General features: G+C 41.2%; 1 protein-coding gene across 4 annotated transcripts in view; it reads left to right on the forward strand.

The window, feature by feature from the left end:
- SNAPC3 (small nuclear RNA activating complex polypeptide 3) overlaps positions 1–22825 on the forward strand; it is a 46235-nt gene that overhangs the window by 13112 nt on the left and 10298 nt on the right. For 3 of the 4 annotated variants that reach the window (XM_045043742.1, XM_003995489.5, XR_441686.4), the window contains exons 3-5: positions 5038–5122; positions 9493–9597; positions 18378–18527. In XM_045043742.1, the coding sequence (XP_044899677.1) occupies positions 5038–5122; positions 9493–9597; positions 18378–18527 (340 nt within the window). The remainder of the gene's footprint in view (positions 1–5037; positions 5123–9492; positions 9598–18377; positions 18528–22825) is intronic. The other variant, XM_045043741.1, reaches the window with a different exon arrangement.

Below are 22825 nucleotides of genomic sequence, written 5' to 3' on the forward strand. Positions count from 1 at the left end.
TTTGTGTTTGTTTATTTTTGAGAGAGAGAGAAGAGAGACAGAGGATCCAAGCCTGATGCGGTGCTTGAACTCATGAATTGTGAGATCATGACCTGAGACGAAATCAAGAGTCAGGCCCCCTACCTGGAAATTTTAAAACTTTCATTAAATACACGCATGCCTTGGAGATCTTGTGGGGCAATTCCAGACCACCACAATAAAGCAAACATTGCAATAAAGCGAGTCAAATGAAATTTTTTTGGTTTCCCAGTGCATATCAAAGTTATACTTACACTATAGTCTATTAAATGTGCAGTAGTTTTATGTCTAAAAAAGTACCTATTTCAAGTAAATACCTATTGGTAAAAAATGCTAAAATTTGAGCTTTCAGCAAGTTGTAATCACTGATGACAGATCACCATAACAAATATTATAATAATGAAAAAGTTTGAAATAGTAGAGGGAGGGATAAGAGTAGATAAAGAAGAAACACTAACTGTATCTGCCAGTGATACAATAGTATACCTGAAAAATTTGAAAGAAATCAATGCTAAAACAAAGAAACAAGAAAAACAAGAATTTAGTATAAGAGCAGGATACAAAATTGATAATTATAAAAAAGTAGCTTTCATATATACAAACAATTAGTGGACATAATGATGGAGAAAATCCCATTTATAATAGTCAAAAGGAAGACTATGTAGGAATAAATTTACAAGAAATGTGTAAAAGTTAGGTAAGGAAAATTTTAAAACATTCTGGGAAGATTTGGAAAAAGACTTAAACATTGAAAGATGTCCTCTTTTGGATAGGAATACTAAACATCATGATAACAGTTATTTATTTTTTAAATGCTTTGACCTCTGCAATGGCAGTAAAGATTTTAATTTGAAACTACAGGTTTCACCTATAAAGCTGAATTTAGCAACAAGACAAAAAATTAAATAATTTGGTAAATGCAGTGCTTTAAAAAATTTTTTAATGTTTATTCATTTTTGAGAGACAGAGTGTGAGCAGCAGAGGGAGGACAGAGACCGAGGGAGACACAGAATCCAAAGGAGGCTCCAGGCTCTGAGCTGTCAGCACAGAGCCCGATGTGGGGCTTGAACCCACGAACCGTGAGGTTATGACCTGAGCTGAAGTCTGACACTTAACCGACTGAGCCACCCAGGCGCCCTGAAAAATATTTATATTCGTAATTAGAGAAATGCAAATTAAAATGACAATATTTTTTCTCACCTACCAGACTGGCACACATTTAAAAATATGTATTCTTTTGATGAGGCCATGGAGAAATGGGCATTTTTGTACATTGCTGATGGAAATGCAGACTGCTACAAGCCTTCTCTAGGGCAATTTGGGAATGCGTAACACAAAGGACATAGGTGCTTACCTTGTGACCCAAGCGATCCTACTTTTAAGCAGTCTCTACTGGAGCTACACCTCCAACAGTATGAAAATACAATATGTACGGGGTTATTTATTGTTTGTTTATATTGTTGCATTGTTTATAATTGCAAAATATTAGAAATGCCCTAAATATATACATAGGAGAGTGTTGAACAAACCATAGGACATCCATACAGTTAAGTGTTGTGCAGCTATACTAAAGGCTGAGGAAGGATGAACTGATAGCATAGTTTCTAGGAGATACTGTTACATGAAAAAAGCAAAGCCCCATGGGGACGCCTGGGTGGCTCAGTAGGTGAAGCTCAGGTCATGATCTCACAGTTCATGAGATTAAGCCCTGAGTTGGGGCTCTGCACTGATAGGATCCTGCTTAGGATTCCCTCTCTTCTCTCTCTCTCTGCCCCCCCCCCCCCACCCCCACGTGTGCTCTCTCTTGCTCTCTCTCTCAAATAAACTTTATTAAAAAAAAAAAAAAAAAGTCCGAAAGCATATGCCACCTTTTATGTAAAAACTCAGTTTGCCAGGTATCAGTTTGTTGGCTCTCATCTATAAACTTGCCTTTTTTTTTGCCTTCTCTGTAAAAATGGGCCTTGGCCCTTATCCTTGGCCAACTGGCACATTGTTAAGCTTTGTCAGTAAAAGTGCAGAAGAGACTTTGCAAGAGGGAAGGGTTTTGCCTGCTGGGCCGCTGTTCAGGGCGCACAGCGCCTGGCTGGCAGTAGCTCCCATTGCCCAGCAGTGTTCCCTGCCCCTCCACCCCCCTTCATGTTTCCCCTGTGCAGCTCCTCCTCGTACCCTGCATTTCCAGCAGTTCTGCTGCTGGAGCACCATAGCAACTTTCTCTGCCCTTCAGGGAGTCACAGCCATGGCCTCTTTACCAAACTGTGGATCTCAGTCCTGCGGGGAGAAAAGGAAGACTTCTTGGGCACTCTGTCTCAGCCCAGAGGACAGGATGCTCCTTAAGTATGCTATGCCTATATTCTGCAGTTCTTTACTTCTTACTTACTAATCACTAATCATCTGTTAAAGTTAATACTTCCTTAGATTAAGCTTTCTCTGTTCTAATTACTGTGTAGGTTTTTTTCCTCCTAAATTGAACTCTGATAGAAAAAGAATTTTTTTTTTTTTGAAAGAGAGAGGGTGAGTGGGGGAGGGGAGAGAGGGAGGGAGAGAGGGAGACAGAGAGAGAATCCCAAGCAGGCTCTGCACTGTCAGTTTGGAGCCTAATGTGGGGCCAAACTCACAAACTGTGAGATCATGACCTGAGCTGAAACCAAGAGTCGGATGCTTAACTGACTGAGCCACCCAGGTGCCCCACAAAACTTAAGAAAACACACAGATATTTGCTTATTTGAACAAAACAAATGGAAAGCATAAACCACAACTGTAGAGATTGGTTGCCTACAAGGGGTGGGTGGGAAAGGGGTGGGAAGTAAGGAAGGAATGGGAACAAGTTAGTAGGGATGAGGAGGGAATGGTGCTTCTTCAGGGGTGTGTGTGTGTGTGTGTGTGTGTGTGTGTGTGTGTAAACACATTATATGTATCTATAACTCTGACCGTTAGGACCGTAGTGAGGTCTCACCTATCCTTTACCTGTCTCCAAAGCAATCAATTAAAACCAGCCAGGATGTGAGTTATTTGGGGGGACCCAAAATAGAGCACAAAAACTAACAAATGACGCTGTGTCACAGAAAACAACACTGAAGAGAATGAGGAAGAAAGAACTGACCTAAGTCCTGCAGAAGCGTAGCTTGATTCAGTGTTGCAAGGCTAAAAACAAAAAGTACTGTTCCTGACTTAGTGATTCTGAAACTGTGTTTTCTAGGCTTGAACAAATAAGTGAATTAATTAATGGGTAATGGGAGCCAGGTTTCTCACCTGTGGAGAAAGAAGAAGTTACAAGGAAAGGTTGAGGGCTAAAGTGAGCCCTCTGAGTTTTGTTTGAGATTAGAGTGTCGGTATAAACTCATGGTTAAATATATACCAGATAGAAAAATATAGAAATGCAGATGTTTGTACATGCGTGGGATAATACACATCTGCATGTTTTCTGCCTGTCTCCGCTGAGAGGTTTGGAAGCACTGGTGGCAGTGGCATTGCGAACACCCAGCGCTCAGCTCACGGTCTCTGTGGGGCTCTTAGTAGTTGATTCCAGGTGAGCCTTGAGCATCTTATGGTGCTAGAAAGTAAGGAAATGCTCAAAAAAAGGATGAGGGTTTGTTGAAAGAAAGGGAGCCAACTTGAAGGAGTTCCTGATGGCCACAGTTTGATCAGCAGAGTAATTTAATTAGATATTAGTTAACTAGGTACTAACCTACAGAATGAAACAAATATGAGTTCGTGTTAATATAAATGACCAAATAAATGGGAGAAAAGAGACCGGTCTTTCTCATAATGCCAGTGAATAAATGTAGAAGGAGGGAAATAGAGAATCACCACGAGGCATATTCCACAGTAATATATGTGCAGACAAATTTTTTTAAATTTTTTTTAACATTTATTATTAAGAGAGAGAGAGAGGGGCGCCTGGGTGGCGCAGTCGGTTAAGCGTCCGACTTCAGCCAGGTCACGATCTCGCGGTCCGTGAGTTCGAGCCCCGCGTCGGGCTCTGGGCTGATGGCTCGGAGCCTGGAGCCTGTTTCCGATTCTGTGTCCCCCTCTCTCTCTGCCCCTCCCCCGTTCATGCTCTGTCTTTCTCTGTCCTAAAAATAAATAAACGTTGAAAAAAAAAAAAGAGAGAGAGAGACAGAGCATGAGCAGGGGAGGGGCAGAGAGAGCAGGAGGCACAGAATCCAAAGCAGGCTCCAGGCTCTGAGCTGTCAGCACAGAGCCCGACACGGGGTTCAAACTCACAAACTGCAAGATCATGACCTGAACTGAAGTCGGTCGCTAACCAACTGAGCCACCCAGGCGCTCCAGACAAAATCTCCTTTTGAATGCTAAAATTCCTGGGTGAAAGTTCTAGGAGAAACAAGATTTGCATGGTTTCAAAGGGTCTCCCCCTAAATACTCAGCAACTACAAAGGAAAATAAAGTATCTTTTTAGCGTAGGAATCGGGCAGACAGGAACCTAACCAAGGGCAGCCTCACCGGTAACAAGACATGTGAATATCGACACCATGAACTTCTTGGTGTGATACCGTGAGGACATGATTCTTGTGGTATTCTTGCCCCAAATGTACAACCTTACTCTAATTGTGAGTAGACAGCAGTCAGTGCGAATTGAAGGATATTCTACAAAGTAACTGAGCGGTGCTCTTCAGAAGTGTCAAGATTATGAACGGCAAGAAAAACTGAGGAACTGCAGCCACCTGGAGGGAAAGGAGAAGCAAGAAATGCAGCGCAGTGTCCTACAGAGGATCCTGGCGGCGGAAAAAAGGCATCACGTTTAAAAATTTGTGAAATTCGAAGAAGACTTACAGTTAATAATGCTGTATTAATGTTAATTTTCTGATCTTGACAATTACTCTCTGATCATATAAGGCATTAACATAGGGAAACCTAGTGAGAGGTGTAGGGGACTCTCTGTACTAATTTGACAGCTTCTCTTTAAGTCTGACATTATTTCAAAATAAAAGTTGAGTATTGAAGATACCTTGGAAGACTCAATAAAGAATATTGAAGTTTGATTTTTCTTGTGTCTGGCAGGGTTAGAAAGAGGCTTCTGGAACAGCGGGAAGAAACCATAACAATAGATCGGGTTTGCAGGCAAGAAACCTTTGCTTACGAGATGGTAAGAGTCTCCTCTTTTGCACCTTTTCCCGTGAAACGATGAACTGTGTCATTAGGCGTAAGTGGTGTCTCCGTGGTGGCTTTCTATTGGATATGCTTAGTTGAAAACAAACCGGAGAAACCTCGTTGGGACTGGGAACTGGTAGGAGAAACAGACCCATACCTGGGTCTTTCAGATCTCTGCCTTTATTTTTGCTTTTAGCTTAGTCTTGCTCTGTGTGTTAGGCTAACTTCATGCCTTTTCATCACCCTATTCCTGATACTTTTGTTCTGCTCCGGATTTTGATTTCACCACATTCTTCCTTAATCTACCAGCTCTTAATGTAAACCGTCAGAAGAATTTAAGATGCGGAGTAGTGAGGAATTGAGTGTTAGTAGACATGATGGTTTTATTCAGTACATATTCTTGAGGACCTACTGTGTGTCAAATGCTGTGTTGGGCACATTATAGTACATAAGGGCATCTGTTTTCTCTCCCATGTATATTTTTATTGTAAAATTTGAGTAACATAAACCTTACTATTTTTTAAAAAAAATTTTTTTTTTTTTTAACATTTATTTATTTTTGAGACAGAGAGAGACAGAGCACGAACACGGGAGGGTCAGAGAGAGGGAGACACAGAATCTGAAACAGGCTCCAGGCTCTAAGCTGTCAGCACAGAGCCTGACGCGTGGCTTGAACTCACGGACCGTGAGATCATGACCTGAGCCGAAGTCGGCTGCTTACCCGACTGAGCCACCCAGGCGCCCCTAAACCTTACTATTTTAACCATTTTCAAATGTTCAATTTAAGTGACATTAAATACATTCACTGTGTTGGGTATCTCTTACTATTTCTAGAACTTTTTCATCACCTCAAACAGAAATTCTATACTGAGCAAGGAACTCCCCATTTTCCTTTCCCCCAGCCCTGAACCTTTATTCTACTTTCTGTGTCTGTGAATTTGCCTATTCTAGATACCTCACATGAGTGGGATCATGCAATATTTGTCCTTTTGTGTTCAGCATATTTTACTTAGTATATTGATTCAAAGGTTTATCTGTGTGTTATAGGTATCAGGACTTCATTTCTTTTTTTTTTTTTTTTTTTTTTTTGACTGAATAGTATTCCATTGTATGGATATACCACTTTTTTTAAATCTGTTCATCCTTTTTTAAGTTTATTTATTTTTGAGAGAGAGCACAAGTGTGCGTGAGCAGAGGAGGGGGAGAGAGGGAGAGGGAGAGGGAGAGGGAGAGGGAGAGGGAGAGAGAGAGAGAGAGAGAGAGAGAGAGAGAGAGAATCCCAAGCAGGCTTCTTGCCATCATCACAGAGCCCAAAGCAGGGCTTGATATCATGAGCCTCAAGCCCATGACCTGAGCTGAAATCAAGAGTCAGATGCTCAACCGACTGTCACGCAGGTGCCCCCATCTATTTATCTTTTGATGGACATTTGGCATATTGGCATATTTCCACTTCTTAGCTATTGTAATAATGCTGCTGTGAACATGAATATACAGGTATCTGTTTGAGTCCATTTTCATTTCTTTTCAGTACATATCTGGGAGTGGAATTGCTCAGTCATAAGGTAATTCTAGGCTTAACATTTTGAGGAACCACCAAACTGTTTTCCAAAGGAGCTGCATCGTTTTACATTCCCACCAGCAATGCACAAAGATTCTAGTTTCTCCACATCCTCTTTAGCATTTGTTATTTTCTGGGTGTTTTGTTTTGTTTCGTTTTGTTGAGAGTAGCCATCCTAGTGGACCTAAAGTGGTATCTCATTATGGTTATGCATTTCCCAGGTGATAAGTGATGTTCAGCATCTTTTTATGTGCTTGTTGGCTCTCTAGATATCTTCATTGGAGAATGTCTATTCAAGTCCTTCACTAGTTTTTTAATTGGGTTGTTTCTTTGTTGTTGAGTTGTAAGAGTTTCTTTGCATGTTCTGGATACTAGACCCTTACCATGTGTGTGATTTTAAAAATATTTTCTCCCATTCTACAGGTTGTCTTTTCACTCTCTAGATAGTGCCCTCTGATACGCAAAAGTTTTAAAATTTGATTATGTGTGGGCACCTGGGTGGCTCAGTCATTAAGCATCTGATTTCAGGTCATGATCTTGCTTGCGGTTCGTGAGTTCGAGTCCCACATCGGGTGAGCATGAACCCCACTTCGGGTGGGCTCGAGCCCGCATCAGGTGAACACGAGTCCCACTTCGGGTGAGCCCTACTTCTCTTTCTCTCTCTCTCTCTCTCTCTCTCTCTCTCTCTCTCTCTCTCTTTCTCTTTAGCATTTCTATATGGCAAGTCTACTAGCAATGAACTCCTTCATCTTTCTTTTTTTTTTTAATCTGAAAATGTCCTTAATTTGTCTTTCATTATTGAAGGATATTTGCCAGGTATAGAATTCTTGCTTAATGGTTTTTGTTTTCCTTTCTCTCTCTCTCTCTCTCTCTCTCTCTCTCTCTCTCTCTCTCTCTTTCTCTTTAGCATTTCTATATGGCAAGTCTACTAGCAATGAACTCCTTCATCTTTCTTTTTTTTTTTTAAATCTGAAAATGTCCTTAATTTGTCTTTCATTATTGAAGGATATTTGCCAGGTATAGAATTCTTGCTTAATGGTTTTTGTTTTCCTTTCTCTCTCTCTCTCTCTCTCTCTCTCTCTCTCTCTCTCATGTTTTAAAATATGTTGTCCTCCTCCCTTATCTCCATGGTTTCTGTGAGAAAATACCTGCTAATCTTACTGAGGAACCTGATTTCCTTTAGTTGTTTGGGGTTTCTTTTAGCTTATTGAGTGCATTTAAAAGACTGTTGATTTAACATTTTTGACCAGTAATTTCAATATCTGGGCTTCCTCAAGGATGGTTTTTGTCAGATTCTTTTTTTTTCTTTGAATGTGACATATTTTCTTGTTTTTTTTGTGTGTGTGTGCTTTATAAGTTTTTATGGCTACCTGGACATTCTGAGTGTAATTTTTTACTTGTTGAGGGTTGGAGCTATCTATGACTTTTCCAAACTTTTCTCAATGTGTGTATTCCTTGTGTGTGTTTATGGATATTTCTGTTTCATTTCCTCTGTGGGCAGCTGGTGACCGTTGAAGATTTCCTTAAATGTCTGCCTCCACAAATGGGGGGCGGGGGGGGAAGGCCCTGTCTCTAAATGTTCTAGTAGCTGCTGCTGTGGGAAGCCACTGCTGGCAGGAGGCTCAACACCAAGGCTAGTGTGGGCATCAGGCCATCACCAGACCAACCAAAACACCTAGTTTTGGGAGAACAGGGTCCCCACAGCTTGTCATATGACATTAGCCATCTGTTCCAGGAACACAGGCCACTATTTCCACACCTGCAGTGGAGCTAAGGAATGGGGATGGGAGCTGGTTTGTACCCTGTGCTGACTTGTGAAAGATCAGTGGCTTGTTTTCTCATCAGACGCTTCCCTGGTGGATGTAACTGACCTATCACTTTCCAGAGTTCCAAAATAGTTAATTCCAGTCTCTTTCCATCTTATTGGTTGCTTTGGTGGAAGGACTGACCCCCAGAGCTGCCTACTATGCCATTTTGTTTAACATCACTCCCTCTTATTTTTGTACGTGTACTTATTTTTGTACTTCTTAACTAGTCCACCCTGGTGGCCTCTATTCTGTAGTTACCGCACACACATAATAGAGGGTGTAAGGTATTAAAGATGTGATAATGTTGTAAAAAGCAAGACAGTGTTGGTTTTAGAGCTAAATAGATGTGTATTTGCATCTTAACTTGCTGATTTACCATGATTAAATCTGGGGGCGCCTGGGTGGCGCAGTCGGTTAAGCGTCCGACTTCAGCCAGGTCACTATCTCGCGGTCCGTGAGTTCGAGCCCCGCGTCAGGCTCTGGGCTGATGGCTCAGAGCCTGGAGCCTGTTTCCGATTCTGTGTCTCCCTCTCTCTCTGCTCCTCCCCCGTTCATGCTCTGTCTCTCTCTGTCCCAAAAATAAATAAACGTTGAAAAAAAAAATTAAAAAAAAAAAAATCTGAACCTCTGTGCATAATCTGTCAAATAAGCGTTCATAGTGATATGAGAGGGGGTATGTAAAAGTGTTAGCAACTGTAAATGCCAGTGTTGTACCAACATTCGTTGATAGCTCCTGTTTTATCATCAGTGGCTAAGCACTTAGTGCCAAACATTGTCAGATGCTTTATGTACACACTCCCAGCAATACTTCTATAAATTGAGTATTTTCTGGTTTTTTACAGAAGAGGAAACTAAAGCCTAGAGAGATTTTTAACAATTTTCTTAAAGTAAAATTAAGAGTCAGACTCAGGGCCGTCTGATAGCTGTTGTTCCATTCTGCCTCTTACCTGTGTCACAGTGTCTGATTTTTAAGGTCTCTTACTCGTTCTTCTCCTTCAGGAGTCACATGCCATAGGAAAAAAGCCTGAAAACCCAGCAGACATGGTTGAAGAAGGGGAGCTTATCCTATCTGTGAATATCTTGTACCCCGTTATATTTCATAAGGTCAGTAGTAAAATCTTTTGAATTTTGCAGATAATATGGTTGACTTTTGTCAAAGGGTTTCATTATTTGAAGAGTCACAGTCCTTAGGGCTCAAAATAAATGAAACATATGCTGCTTTATCTGACATCCTGCCTATATCCTTGGTTTCTTGTTTTAATAAGAATTATAAATAAGGTCAAATTTCAAATAATCTCTTAAGAGGATTACAGTTATAACACGGGAATGTATACCTAATTGCTGCACTGGAAGCAACTGAAAGTATATGCAAATCTTCAGTGATTCTAATTATATGAATTATTGAGGGAGTTGTTTTTTTAGTTTTGTGTTTTCTTTTTTTTAATTTTTGTAGTATCAGAATACAGACATTTATTAGGTTTTAGTAGTAAGCACACGAGATGTATTTGGGTAGAAAGCTGTGAAGTTTTGACTTTTTTGTGACCATAGTAGGGAAGTGAGCCAAGGACACTGGTGGAATATGACCAGGGATCTTGGCTAAGGACGATGGTGTGAGTCTCCTTTCTGATTTCTGGAGTTTTGAGTTACCTCTTTTTAATTTTCTTTCTCTATTTATTGTTTTTTAAAATTACATCCAAGTTAGGTAGCATATAGTGCCTTAATGATTTCAGTAGTAGATTCCAGTAGATTCCAGTCCCTGTGTATAACACCCAGTGCTCATCCCAACAAGTGTGTTCCTTAATGCCCCTTGCCCATTTAGCCCACCCCCCCCCACAACCCCTCCAGCAACCCTCAGTTTGTTCTCTAAGAGTCTCTTGTGTTCTATCCCTTCCTTGTTTTTATATTATTTTTGCTTCTCTTCCCTTATATTCATCTGTTTTGTGTCTTAGATTCCATATATGAGTGAAATCATATGATAATTGACTTTCTCTAATTTCGCTTAGCATAATACACTCTCATTCCATCCACCTTGTTGCAAATGGTGAGATTTCATTCTTTTTGATTTCTGAGTAATACTCCATTGTGTGTGTGTGTGTGTGTGTGTGTGTGTGTGTGTGTGTGTGTGTGTACACACACACATCATATCTTCTTTATCCATTCATCTGTCAATGGACATTTGGGCTCTTTCCTTACTTTGGCTATTGTCAATTGCGCTGCTATAAACATTGGGGTGCATGTGCCCTTTCGAAACAGCACACCTGTATCCTTTGGATAAATACCTAGTAGTGCCATTGCTGGGTCGTAGGGTAGTTCTGTTTTTAATTTTTTGAGGAACCTCCATCCTGTTTTCCAGAGTGGCTGCACCGGTTTGCATTCCCACCAACAATGCAAAAGAGATCCTCTTTCTCCACATCCTGGCCAACATCTGTTGTTGTCTGAGTTGTTGATGTTAGCCCTTCTGACAGATGTGAGGTTGTATCTCATGGTGGTTTTCATTTGTATTTCCCTGATGATGAGTGATAAGCATTTTTTCATGTGTCTGTTAGCCATCTGGATGTCTTCTTCGGAAAAGTGTCTGTTCATGTCTTTTGCCCTATCTTCACAGGATTATTTATTTTTGGGGTGTTGAGTTTGAGAAGTTCTCTATAGATTTTGAATACTGACCCTTTATCTGATAAGTCATTTGCAAATATCTTCCCTCATTCCATCGGTTGCCTTTTAGTTTTGCTGAATGTTTCCTTTGTCGTGCAGAAGATTTTTATCTTGATGAGGTATGTTCATTTTTGCTTTTGTTTCCCTTGCCTCCAGAGATGTGTTGAGTAAGAAGTTTCTGCGGGCTAAGTCAAGGAGATTTTTGCCTGTTTTCTCCTCTAGGATTTTGATGGCTTCTTGTCTTACGTTTAGGTCTTTCATCCATTTTGTAAGAAAGTGATTCAGGTGCATTCTTCTGCGTGTCGCTGTCCAGTTTTCCCAGCACCATTTGCTGAAGAGACTGTCTTTATTCCTTTGGATATTCTGTTCTGCTTTGTCAAACATTGTGGCCGTATGTTTGTGGCTCCATTTCAGGGTTTTCTATTCTGTTCCATTGATATATATGTCTGTTTTTGTGCCAGTACCATTCTGTCTTGATGATTACAGCTTTGTAATACATCTTGAAGTCCGGAATTGTGATGCCTCCAGCTTTGGTTTTCGTTTTCAGGATGGCTTTGGCTGTTTAGGGTCTTTTCTGGTTCCATACAGATTTTAGGATTGTTTGTTCTGGCTCTATGAAGAATGCTGCTGCTATTTTGATAGGGATTGCATTGACTATGTAGATTGCTTTGGGTAGTATCAACATTTTGACAGTGTTTGTTCTTCCAACCCATAGCATGGAATAATTTTCCATTTTTTTGTGTCTTCTTCAGTTTCTTTCATACACTTTCTGTAGTTTTTAGTGTATAAATTTTTCACCTCTTTGGTTAGGTGTTATTTCTGGTTATTTTATGGTTTTTGGTGCAACAGTACATGGGATTGATTCCTTGATTATTTCTCTTTCTGCTACATCATTATTGGCAACCGATTTCTGTGCATTGATTTAATATCTTGCAACTTTGCTGAATTCATGGATCAGTTCTAGCAGTTTTTTTGGTGGAATCTTTTGGGTTTTCCATATAGAGTATCATGTCATCTGTGAAATGTGAAAGTGTGACTTCCTCCTTGCCAATTTAGGTGCTTTTAATTTCTTTTTGTTGTCTGATTGCTGAGGCTAGGACTTGCAATACTATGTTGAATACCAGTGGAGAGAGTGGACATCCCTGTCTTGTTCCTGACCTTAGGGGGAAAGCTCTCAGTTTTTCCCCACTGAGGATGATATCAGTGGTCTTTCGTATATGGCTTTTATGATCTTGAGGTGTGATCCATCTACCCCTACCTTCTTGACAGTTTTTATGAAGGATGTCGTGTTTTGTCAAATGCTTTCTCTGCATCTATTGAGAAGATCATGTGGCTCTTGTCCTTTCTTTTATTAATGTGAGGTACCACATTGATTTATTTGCAGATGTTGAACTAGCCCTGCATCCCAGGTGTAAATCCCACTTGATCATGGTGAATAATTCTTTTAATGTATGGTTGGATCCAGTTGGCTAGTATCTTGTTGAGAATTTTTACATCCATGTTCATCGGGGAAATTGGTCTATAGTTCTCCTTTCTGGTGGGGTCTTTCTGGTTTTGGAATCAAGGTAATGCTGGCCTCATAGAATGAGTTTGGAAGTTTTCCTCCCATTTCTATATTTTGGAACAGCTTCAAAAGAATAGGGTTAACTCTTCATTAAATGTTTTGTAGAATTCCCCTGGAAAGCCATTTGGCCCTAGACTCTTGTTTTTTGGGGAGAATTTTGGTTACTAATTCAATTTCTTTACTGTTTATGGGTTTGTTCAAATTTTCTATATCCTCCTGTTTCAGTTTTGGTAGTGTATATGTTTCTAAGAATTTGTAGATTTCCTCCAGATTGCCCATTTTATTGACATATAATTGTTCATAACATTCTCTTATTATTGTTTTTATTTCTGCTGTGTTGGTTGTGATCTCTCCTCTTTCATTCTTGATTTTATTTATTTGGGTCCTTTTTCTTTTTGATCAAACTGGCTAGTGGTTTATTAATTTTGTTAATTCTTTCAAAGAACTGTCTCCTGGTTTCATTGATCTGTTCTACTGTTTTTTCGGTTTCAGTAGAATTGGTTTCTGTTCTAATCGTTATTATTTCCTGTCCTCTGCTGGTTTGGGGTCTTATTTGCTGTTCTTTTTCCAGCTTTTTAAGTTGTAAGGTTAGGTTGTGTATCTGAGACCTTTCTTCCTTCTTTAGGAGGTCCTGGATTGCTAATATACTTCCCTTTTATGACTGGCTTTACTGCATCCCACAAGTTTTGGGCTATGGTGTTATTCTTTTCATTGGCTTCCATGTACTTTTTAATTTCCTCTTTAACTTTTTGGTTAGCGCATTCATTCTTTAGTAGGATGTTCTTTAGTCTCCAAGTATTCATTGCCTTTCCAAATTTTTTCCCGTGGTTGATTTCGAGTTTCATAGCATTGTGGTCTGAACATATGCACAGTATGATCTTGATCATTTTGCACGTGTTGAGGGTTGATTTGTGTCCCAGTATGTGGTTTGTTCTGCAGAATGTTCCATGTGCATTGGAGAAGAATGTATATTCTGCTGCTTAGGGTGAAATATTCTGAATATATCTGTTAAGTCCATTTGGTCCAGTGTGTCATTCAAAGCCATTGTTTCCTTGTTGATTTTCTGCTTAGATGATTTGTCCATTGTTGTAAGTGGGGTGTTAAAGCCCCCTACCATTACGGTATTATCGATGAGTTTCTTTTTTTCCTTTTTTTAATGTTTATTTTTGAGAGAGAGAGAGAGAGACAAAGCTCAAGCGGGGGAGGGGCAGAAAGAGAAAGAGACACGGAATCTGAAGCAGGTTCCAGGCTTTGAGCTGTCATCATAGAGCCTGATGTGGGGCTCGAACTCACAAACCATGAGATCATGACCTGAGCCAAAGTTGGATGTTTAACTGACTGCACTACCCAGGCACCCCTGAGTGAGTTTCTTTATGTTTGTGATTAATGGATTTATATATTTGGGCGTTTCACATTGGGGGCATAAATGTTTACAATTATTAGTTCTTCTTGGTGGGTAGACTCCTTAATTATGATACAGTATCCTTCATCTCTTGTTACATTCTTTATTTTAAAATCTAGATTGTCTCATTTAAGTGTGGCTACTCCCACTTTCTTTTGGTGACCATTAGCATGATAGATGGTTCTTCAACCCCTTACTTTCAATCTGAAGGTGTTGTTAGGTCTAAAGTGAGTCTCTTGTTAACAGCACATAGATGGATTTTGTTTTCTTATCCATTCTGTTACCCTGTGCCGTTTGATTGGAGTGTTTAGTCCATTGACATTTAGATTGAATATTGAAAAATCTGAATTTATTGCCATTGTGTTGCCTGTAGAGTTGGAGTTTCTGGTGGTGTTCTCTGGTCCTTTTTAGTCTTTGTTGCTTTTGGTCTTTTTTGTTATTTCTTTTCTCCCCTCAGAGAGTCCCCCTTAGAATTCCTTGCAGGGCTGGGTTAGTGGTCACGAACTCCTTAACTTTTTGTTTGTCTGGGAAACTCTTTTATCTCTCCTTCTATTCTGAATGACTGGCTTGCTGGATAAAGAATTCTTGGCTGCATATTTTTCTGATTCAGCACATTGAATATATCCTTTCACTCTTTTCTGACCTGCCAAGATTCTGTGGATAGGTCTGCGAACCTGATCTGTCCTCCCTTGTAGGTGAAGGACTTTTTTTCCCTTGCTGCTTTCATAATTCTTTCCTTATCTGTGTATTTTGTGAATTTGACTATGATATGCCTTGTTGATGGTCAGTTTTTGTTGAATCTAATGGAAGTTCTCTGTTCCCAGGTTAGGAAAGTTTTCTGCTATGATTTGCTCACCTAAACCTCCTATCCCTTTTTCTCTTTCTTCATCTTCTGGGACTCCTATGATTCCGATGTTACTCCTTTTTAGTGAGTCACTGAGTTCTCTAATTCTTATCTTGTGCTCTTTAACCTTAGTTTTCCTTTTTTTTTTCTTCTTCATTATTAGCTGTAATTCTTCTCATTGGCTGATTTGCTGCTGTGCTTCATTCATCCCTGCCGCTGTGGTATCCATTCAAGATGACATCTCAATTATAGCGTTTTTAATTTCACTCTGACTAGATTTTACTTCTTTTATCTCTGTAGAAAGGAATTGTTTTTTTCAACCTCAGCTGGTATTCTCATTATCGTGATTCTAAATTCTAGTTCAGACTCTTGCTTATATCTGTGTTGAGTAAGTCTCTGGCTGTCTTTCCTTCCTGTTCTTTCTTTTGGGGTGAGTTCCTTCATTTTGTCATTTTGGAGGAAGAAGAAGTTAATAAAATAAAAATATTAAAAACAACACAAAAAATCAAATAAAGGAAGCTAGATCCTAGGTATGTTTTCATCTGCTTGTTGAAAGAAGCTTGAGTGAATAGAGAAAAAAGGGAAATAAGAGAAACGAAAAAGTGAGAAAATGTTTCAAAATTAAAAATAAATAAAATAGAATAAAATGAATTGAAGGTAAAGTAGAATAGAAAAGTAAATTAAAAAATAAATATAGTAGAAAAAAATTTTAATTTCACATAAAAATGGAAAATAAAAAACTTTTTCTGTATCCCAGAATAAGAAGACAAAAAAAGAAATTACAAATACCAAACCAGTGCAACAAAAAAACACAAATAGATGGACCAATGAACAGAATGAAATTACATCTAGTTTCCCTTAGAGGTCAAACTATGAACCACTTTATAATCCATACACTAAGCAGGAGGAGAGTCCTGTGGTTGTCCTTTTGGGCTTGGTTGGTGCACTTGGACGGGGCTTGGTTAACGGCTCCGTTCTCCATTAGGTGGTGCTGCTTAGCTTGCTGGGGTGGATCGTTGTGGCACATATACGAATGTATGTGCTTGCGCGGGAGAGGTGAAATGGAATGCCCAGCTTCCCAGTTTCTGGCTCAGGAACTCTGTGCTCTCACCAACTGGCAGTTTAGCACCCCTCCTTTGTCTCCAGCGTCTGGCCACTCCCTGCTTCTACACTATCTGTGTCCAAGCTGTCAGCCTTGCAGGCGGCACCTCCCTCCCAAATTTTATCTCCAATAGGGCTGTTTCCAAACCCCTCCCTCTGAGAGCCCTGCGGCTTGGACCGGCAGGTACTCCGGTCCTCTCCGACCCTCTAGAGGAGGATCTCATGGAGCAATGGCCAGGTGCCGGCCCACCCCTCAGGAACATTCACACAAGCACGCTGCTGCAGATGCCCAGAGACTGTGGCCAGGTGCCAGCCCGCCCCAGAAAAATTTCTCACGATTGTATAGCAGCAGCATTTCAGGGATTACGGTAAATCACAACACATCACCAGCGCCAGGTTTCACCACACCCTGGCGTCTTTGTTCCAGTGTCAGCAATTATGCTCTCCGGGGTCCCCTGGGACCTTTGCCTGTGGGGAGGCCGGAGACCTCTGCCAAATGCCCTCCTAGCAGGGGAACCGCTTCTGCCCGTGTGGCCTAAGGACCCCTCTGACTTTTCTGCCTGCTCCTGAGGATTCACCCTTCCCACCAGAGCACCACCAAGTAATGGGCTGCGAGATTTCTGATGCTGTCCTCCCTTGTTTATGAGTCCTGATGGAATTGAAACCGTCTCCTTTCTCCTCTCTCCCTTTCTTGTTAAGTCAGTTGTGGGTGTTGCCACTCTTTGTCTCTCTCCAGCTACTTTCTGGGAGAGTGTATTTCCTGGACTCTTCCCCCTTTCTCTGTTCTCCACAAATATAGCTCCCTGCCCTCTGTGGCTTCTCTCTGCCCCACTTCACGTCTCTATGCCATGTACCTGCCGAGTTCTGTGGCTCAAGTTATGCAGATTGTTGTGTTGATCCTCAGATCAGTTTTCTAGGTGTGCAAAATGGTTTGGTGCCGATCTAGCTGCATTTGAGGGATGAGAGAAGCAGAGAACTTCCATGCTGCTCTGCCACCTTGACCTCTCCCCTCAGAGTGTGTGTATTCTGGATTCCCAAAATAGATGTGTCATACACTTTGATAAGGTTTGCTTGCAATATTACTATACATGAGTTGTACTTTGGAATGAATAGTTACTAATGAAGCATCTGGGATATAGTTAGTACTAATTACCTCGTTTGATTAGCTTCTGAAGTTACCAGTCAAACCAAACCAATAAGCCTGAACCTCTGGGGTCTGTAACATGAGAGTATAAAGATTGCTTGACTTCAGTGAGGTAACTTCCAGGATATTTTAAAACACAGTGCTGCTAGATGAAGTTATATGCCAGAGGTTCTTCTTGCTAATGTCATTTTAATAGCCTTTTGATTATAACTTTACCTTAAACTAAAAAAGTTCATTGCCAAGTGTCTTAGTCCCTTTTGGCTCCTTTAACAAAATATCACTTACTGAGTGGCTTATAAAGAGCAACTTATCTATCACAGTTCTGGGGCCAGCATGGTCAGGTGAGAGCCCTCATCCAGGTCTCAGACTTCTCATGTGGCGGAAGGGGCTCGGGAGCTCTGTGGGATCTTTTATAAGAGCACTAATTCCATTCATGAGGGCTTAACCTTCATGACCTGATCACTCCCCAAAGACCTAGCCTCCTAACACTATCACTTGGGCGTTAGGATTCCAGCGCCTGAATTGGGGGCGGACACATTCAGACCTTTCACCAGGTGTCTCAATCGTGCCCTTGCGATTTTAACTTACGGACGTGACTGAGTGACCACACTGGAGGCCAATGCCATTGAAAGAAGACTTTTATTGCTTACATTTCTTGAGAGGAGCGAGTATGCCAAGATGCAGGGCCACAGGGGGAAGCACCAGTGAATTCAGGAGGCAGAAGGAGTGAGGAGAAGCCAGAGGCGACAGCCTTTATTAAGGTTTCCATGGGAAAGGCTGGGCAGGGCAGGGCAAACAGTTTGGGATTGGCCAGTTTGGATAATTCTGGTGGGCTCTGGGGTGCAGGAGCTATCCCTAGTTGTCCACTCCCTGACCTTACATTGATTTAGGATGGGAAATACTGGCTTGGTGTGTGAGGGTTAAACCAAGGAGGTGGTTTCAGAGAACAGGGTGTGAATCACAGGGGAGAGGTAAACAATTGTGGCCATTAGTTGGGACCTGTGATTAATGGGTTCCAAATAGGCCAGTACAGAAACCGAGAGAACACAGAACACTAAGTTATGAGGATAACTTTAAGAAAACCAGTAACTTCATTGAGATCTGATCAGGACAGGATTTATTGTTTAATTGCTTTGTCTCTAAGTGGACACTTACTTATCTACCATTTGACTTTTAGCACAAAGAACACAAACCATACCAGACGATGCTGGTATTGGGCAGTCAAAAGCTCACGGAACTGAGGGATTCAATTTGTTGTGTCAGTGACCTCCAGATTGGTGGCGAATTCAGCAACACTCCTGATCAAGCTCCTGAGCACATAAGCAAAGTAAGATGGTTTTTGTTGTTGTTTTTGTTGTTGTTTTAACCCTCATAAAATAAGAAGAAATCATCATCATCATCATCATCTAAGTAAGTAGTGATATTACAAGGCTGCTAGTAAATCTTCCAGTAAATGCTTTCTTCTTCTCTGCCACTCCATCAAGCCTATCTCTTCCCTTCTTTATCTTCAATGAGACTATGCTCAATTTTGATTTCCTTATCTCCCCTTCAGCTCCCCGTCAACCATTCAGTATACACCCTTCCTTTTAAGGCCGTAGGGACCACCTGTTGTCTAACCTCTTCTCCATGTTCATACAACTTTTCCTCACTGTGCCGGTTGAATTCACTGTTCACTGTTTCCTCTTTCAAACTCTGAGTTTCAGTCTGTCATAACTGCCCCCCACCACCTGAGAGCCCCCTCGGCCATAGAAGGTTCTGTCAGTCCAAGCACCGGCACCAAGCAGGGATATAGATACCAACCGATGTTGGTCTTTGTTGGTGTTTCCCATGGAGGTGCTCTCAAAAGGACAGAGAAACTCTACATACCCATTGGATAAGGATGGAAAGGGTCAAAGTGGTAGACCAGGCCCCCACAAAGTTTCACAAGGGATTGTTTGCCCAGTAAAGTAGTAGGTTCTTGTGAATTCCATTGGCGGGCAGACTTGAACTCCTTCTGTTACTTGGTACAGCTCTGGTAGAAGCCCTCAGGTTTACTGGCCCCCTTGAAAGGGGCAGCATCTCCTGTAGGTCAGAAAAAGATATTTGGGTCAACTAGAACGGACATGGAGTTTGGACACGAACCATCATAATCACTATTTTTGCTGGTTCCTGTGCCACCAGCCAGATAAATGTTGTTATAACCCAGGTTTCATCTTGGTTCTTCTAAATTCTCCTGGTCTTTCCCCAGTTTTCATGGTTTTAAGTGGACTCTAACCTTTGTTAGAGTCTCTCTCTTGTAGCCATGTTCTCTCCTGATTTCCAAATCATTTCTTTTCTTTTTCTTTTTTTTTTTCTTTTATTTTATCATTTCACTTCATTTGATTTCATCTCATACCATTATTTTAATTGCCTCCTGGACATTTCCACTTAGCCTCACTGCTGCCTGGCATTGTATTGCATTTCTGTAGCGACTCACTCTACCGCCTTTTAGGAGAATTGTTTCTTTCATTCTGAAACTGCTAGCATCTTTTCCTCATGACTGACCGTCAGCTGAAACCCTTGCTGTTTGTTTCACTGAGAAAATAAAGCTACCAGAAAGGCATTTTCCATCACCCCTCACCTGCATTTACCCCCTCTACCCGTCTGCCCGTGAGCCCTGCCTTCCCACCTGTGACGGTGGCTGGACTAAGCCTGCCACTCCCTGCACTGGGATTCCATGTCCTCCAGCTGCTTGCCCTCACGCCATGGTTGTGCCATCCTGGCATCTCCCCCATCGTTACAAGTGTGCCGTCGGATCTCCCGTCCAAACCCTTTTCTTGGCGGTGCAGCTCCCTCTAGCCACCGCCTCATCTTTCTACTTCCTTCTCAGCACACTGACTCATAGCAGGTAGTAATAACGAGTTAGTAATCGTATCTAAATTCATTGTTTTCTCTTTTTCTGCCACCACTTTGGCTTGCACTCACTTTTGTTCCCTACCAGTCCTCAAAAATCACTTTTACTGATGTCACCGGAGACTTCGTTCTCACCTTTTTTGACAGCTCATCGACATAAGACACAACCGAATAGTCCTTCTTCCTTGCCACATTTTCTTTACTTAGGTTTTAGGATATTATATGCACTCGATTTTCCTTCTTTCTTTCTTTTTTAATATTTATTTGTTTATGAGAGAGAGCACGCAAGCATGGGAGGGGCGAAGAGCGGGGGACAGAGGATCCGAAGTAGGCTCTCCGCTGACAGGGGACAGCCAGCTGCAGGGCTTGAACTTCTGAATGGTGAGATCATGACCTGAGCTGAAGTCGGACATTCAACCGACCGATCCACCCAGGTGCCCCAAAACTCACCTACTACATAAAATTGTTCCTGACCGTCCCTCTCTTGGCCACTCTGGCAGCATTTCTTTTGGCCGTCATAGTGCCTAGAATTATAGGCTGACGCTGTTTGATTTCTCTCTGCCCCACAAGGCTCCTTCCTGTGTCCCGGTCTTTTCAGTGAGTGGCAAGAGGACCAGCATCGTGACTCACACGCAGATCTCACTTAAATTTAGTCACGTTGAAAATGGGTTTAAGGTCATTGGATTCTTCACATTTGACATCTTGGTGCTCTTGGAAGTAAACATTAAAGAGAAACAGGTTGAAGTTCCAGGCTGTGTGCAGAGCAGAAGTCTCTTGTAGGGTTTTCTCAACCCTACCAAAAAAGTCCCAAAAAACAGAACCAAAAAAAATCCAAAAACAGTTGGAACTGTAGTTTGTAAGTTTACTTTAATAAGCAAAATCTGAATTCATTCTCCTTGCAACCGTGTCGTCAGTGCTCAAAGGAGCTCAAGTCCAATGTGCGAATTCGTTTTAGCTCCAGGAACCCTGGAGAGTGTTTTTCACCAGCCTTGGCTCGTTTGTCGTGTTTGTCCATCATTGCTGATGTCTTCCCAGCTCTTCCCAAGTTGGGGGGGGGGGCCGCTGACCCATAGTCCTCTTTTAAATATTTTCCAGCTATGCTTTGGAAAGTGACCTCAAAAATAAGTGAAATTTTGCAGATACTGACATTTGGCCCGTGGAAAGATTTTTAGGTCACCAGTTGGCATTTATGTTTTATGGTTTGGGATTTTTTTAAGTTTTGCTTTGGAATTTTTTTTTCTATTTATGTGAGTCCTCTTTCTTCTTTCTTTTTTCTTTTTTCTTTTTTTTTTTTTTTTTTGATGTTTATTATTTTTGAGAGAGAGAGAGACAGCAAGCAGGGAAGAGTCAGAGAGAGAGGGAGACACAGAATCAAAAGCAGGCTCCAGGCTCCGAACTGTTAGTGCAGAGCCCGATGTGGGGCTCGAACTCACAGACCACAAGATCACGACCTGAGCTATAGTCGGCTGCCCAATCGACTGAGCCACCCAGGCGCCCCGAGTCCTCTTTTTTCTTGAGTAGTCTGGTGCCTTGGAAAATTCCGAACATGCTCACAGGAAATGTTACGATGAGTCCTAATGTACCCATTACCCACCCTCACCAGTTCTCAGCATTTTGTCAGATTATTTTCTCTGTTCACCTCATGCCTTTGTCCCACCTGACAACATTGAAAATTGGTCCTTCATTTATAATCCTCTTTTTGACAGCTATTTGGCATGTATTCCACTGGTGATTGTAGAAGAAAAAAATCAGTGAGTGGCAGTTCTTGTAGTTGAGGAAAGGAGAATCTTTATTCCAACCAATAAGCAAGAATTTTGAACATTATCTTAGGTGGCTTAGTATGTGAGAAGTCTGGGAGAATTGGGCCAGGATATTTAAATCTCTTTTAAAAGCATATGTCTAAAACGTAGTATGTTTTGCTATAACATTTGTTTCTGGACTATAGTAGTTAAAGAATGGAGTGCATTTTAAAAATGTGTGTATAAGATTAATGCCAGTATTTTCTACTCAAGTGTTTGGTTTTTTTTTAGTGTTTATTTTTGAGAGAGAGACTGAGCACAAGCAGGGGAGGGGCAGAGAGACACATACAGAATCCGAAGCAGGCTCCACGCTCTGAGCTGTCAGCACAGAGCCTGATGGGATTTGGGACTCGAATTCACAAACCACAAGATCATGACCTGAGCCGATGTCAGACACTTCACCGACTGAGTCACCCAGGCGCCCTAAGTGTTTTTTGGTTTTTTTTCTTTAATGGTCCTTCACATTTTAATCTCTGGTCTATTGATTTTTTTTTTTTTTTTTTTTTTTTTTTACATTGCTCAGATTAGTTCTTTTTTTTCTTTTTGTTGGTAATCTCTTAAAGGTCTTGCGGAGAGGAAGTTTAAGAAAATACTTTGCACACCTGTTTCTCTGTTATGTGTTGTAAATAAAGCCCTGTTCTAGGACACAGAGTAACAAATCTAAGTGGCAACAATTTCCTTACCCATAGTTCTTCTGCACCTTCCTCCCGTTACCATTTCTCTGACAGCAGATCCTAGGATTATTTCTGAAATTCTAATATAGCTGATTTGAATGTTAGCAAGAGAACAAGTGACTAATGGATGCCTAGAAGGATATATAAGTGACTTTGTTCCGATGATACTAGTTGTCGACAGTGACGTCGTTTCTAAAATGGAAACGGTAACAGTAGACTCTTAGGCTACACTAGAAGATAACAGAAGTAACTTCTTACACTAGCTTTTCCTTGTTGGTTGG

This window comes from Felis catus, chromosome D4 (genome assembly GCF_018350175.1).
Source record: "Felis catus isolate Fca126 chromosome D4, F.catus_Fca126_mat1.0, whole genome shotgun sequence".
Taxonomy (NCBI): Eukaryota; Metazoa; Chordata; class Mammalia; order Carnivora; family Felidae; genus Felis; species Felis catus.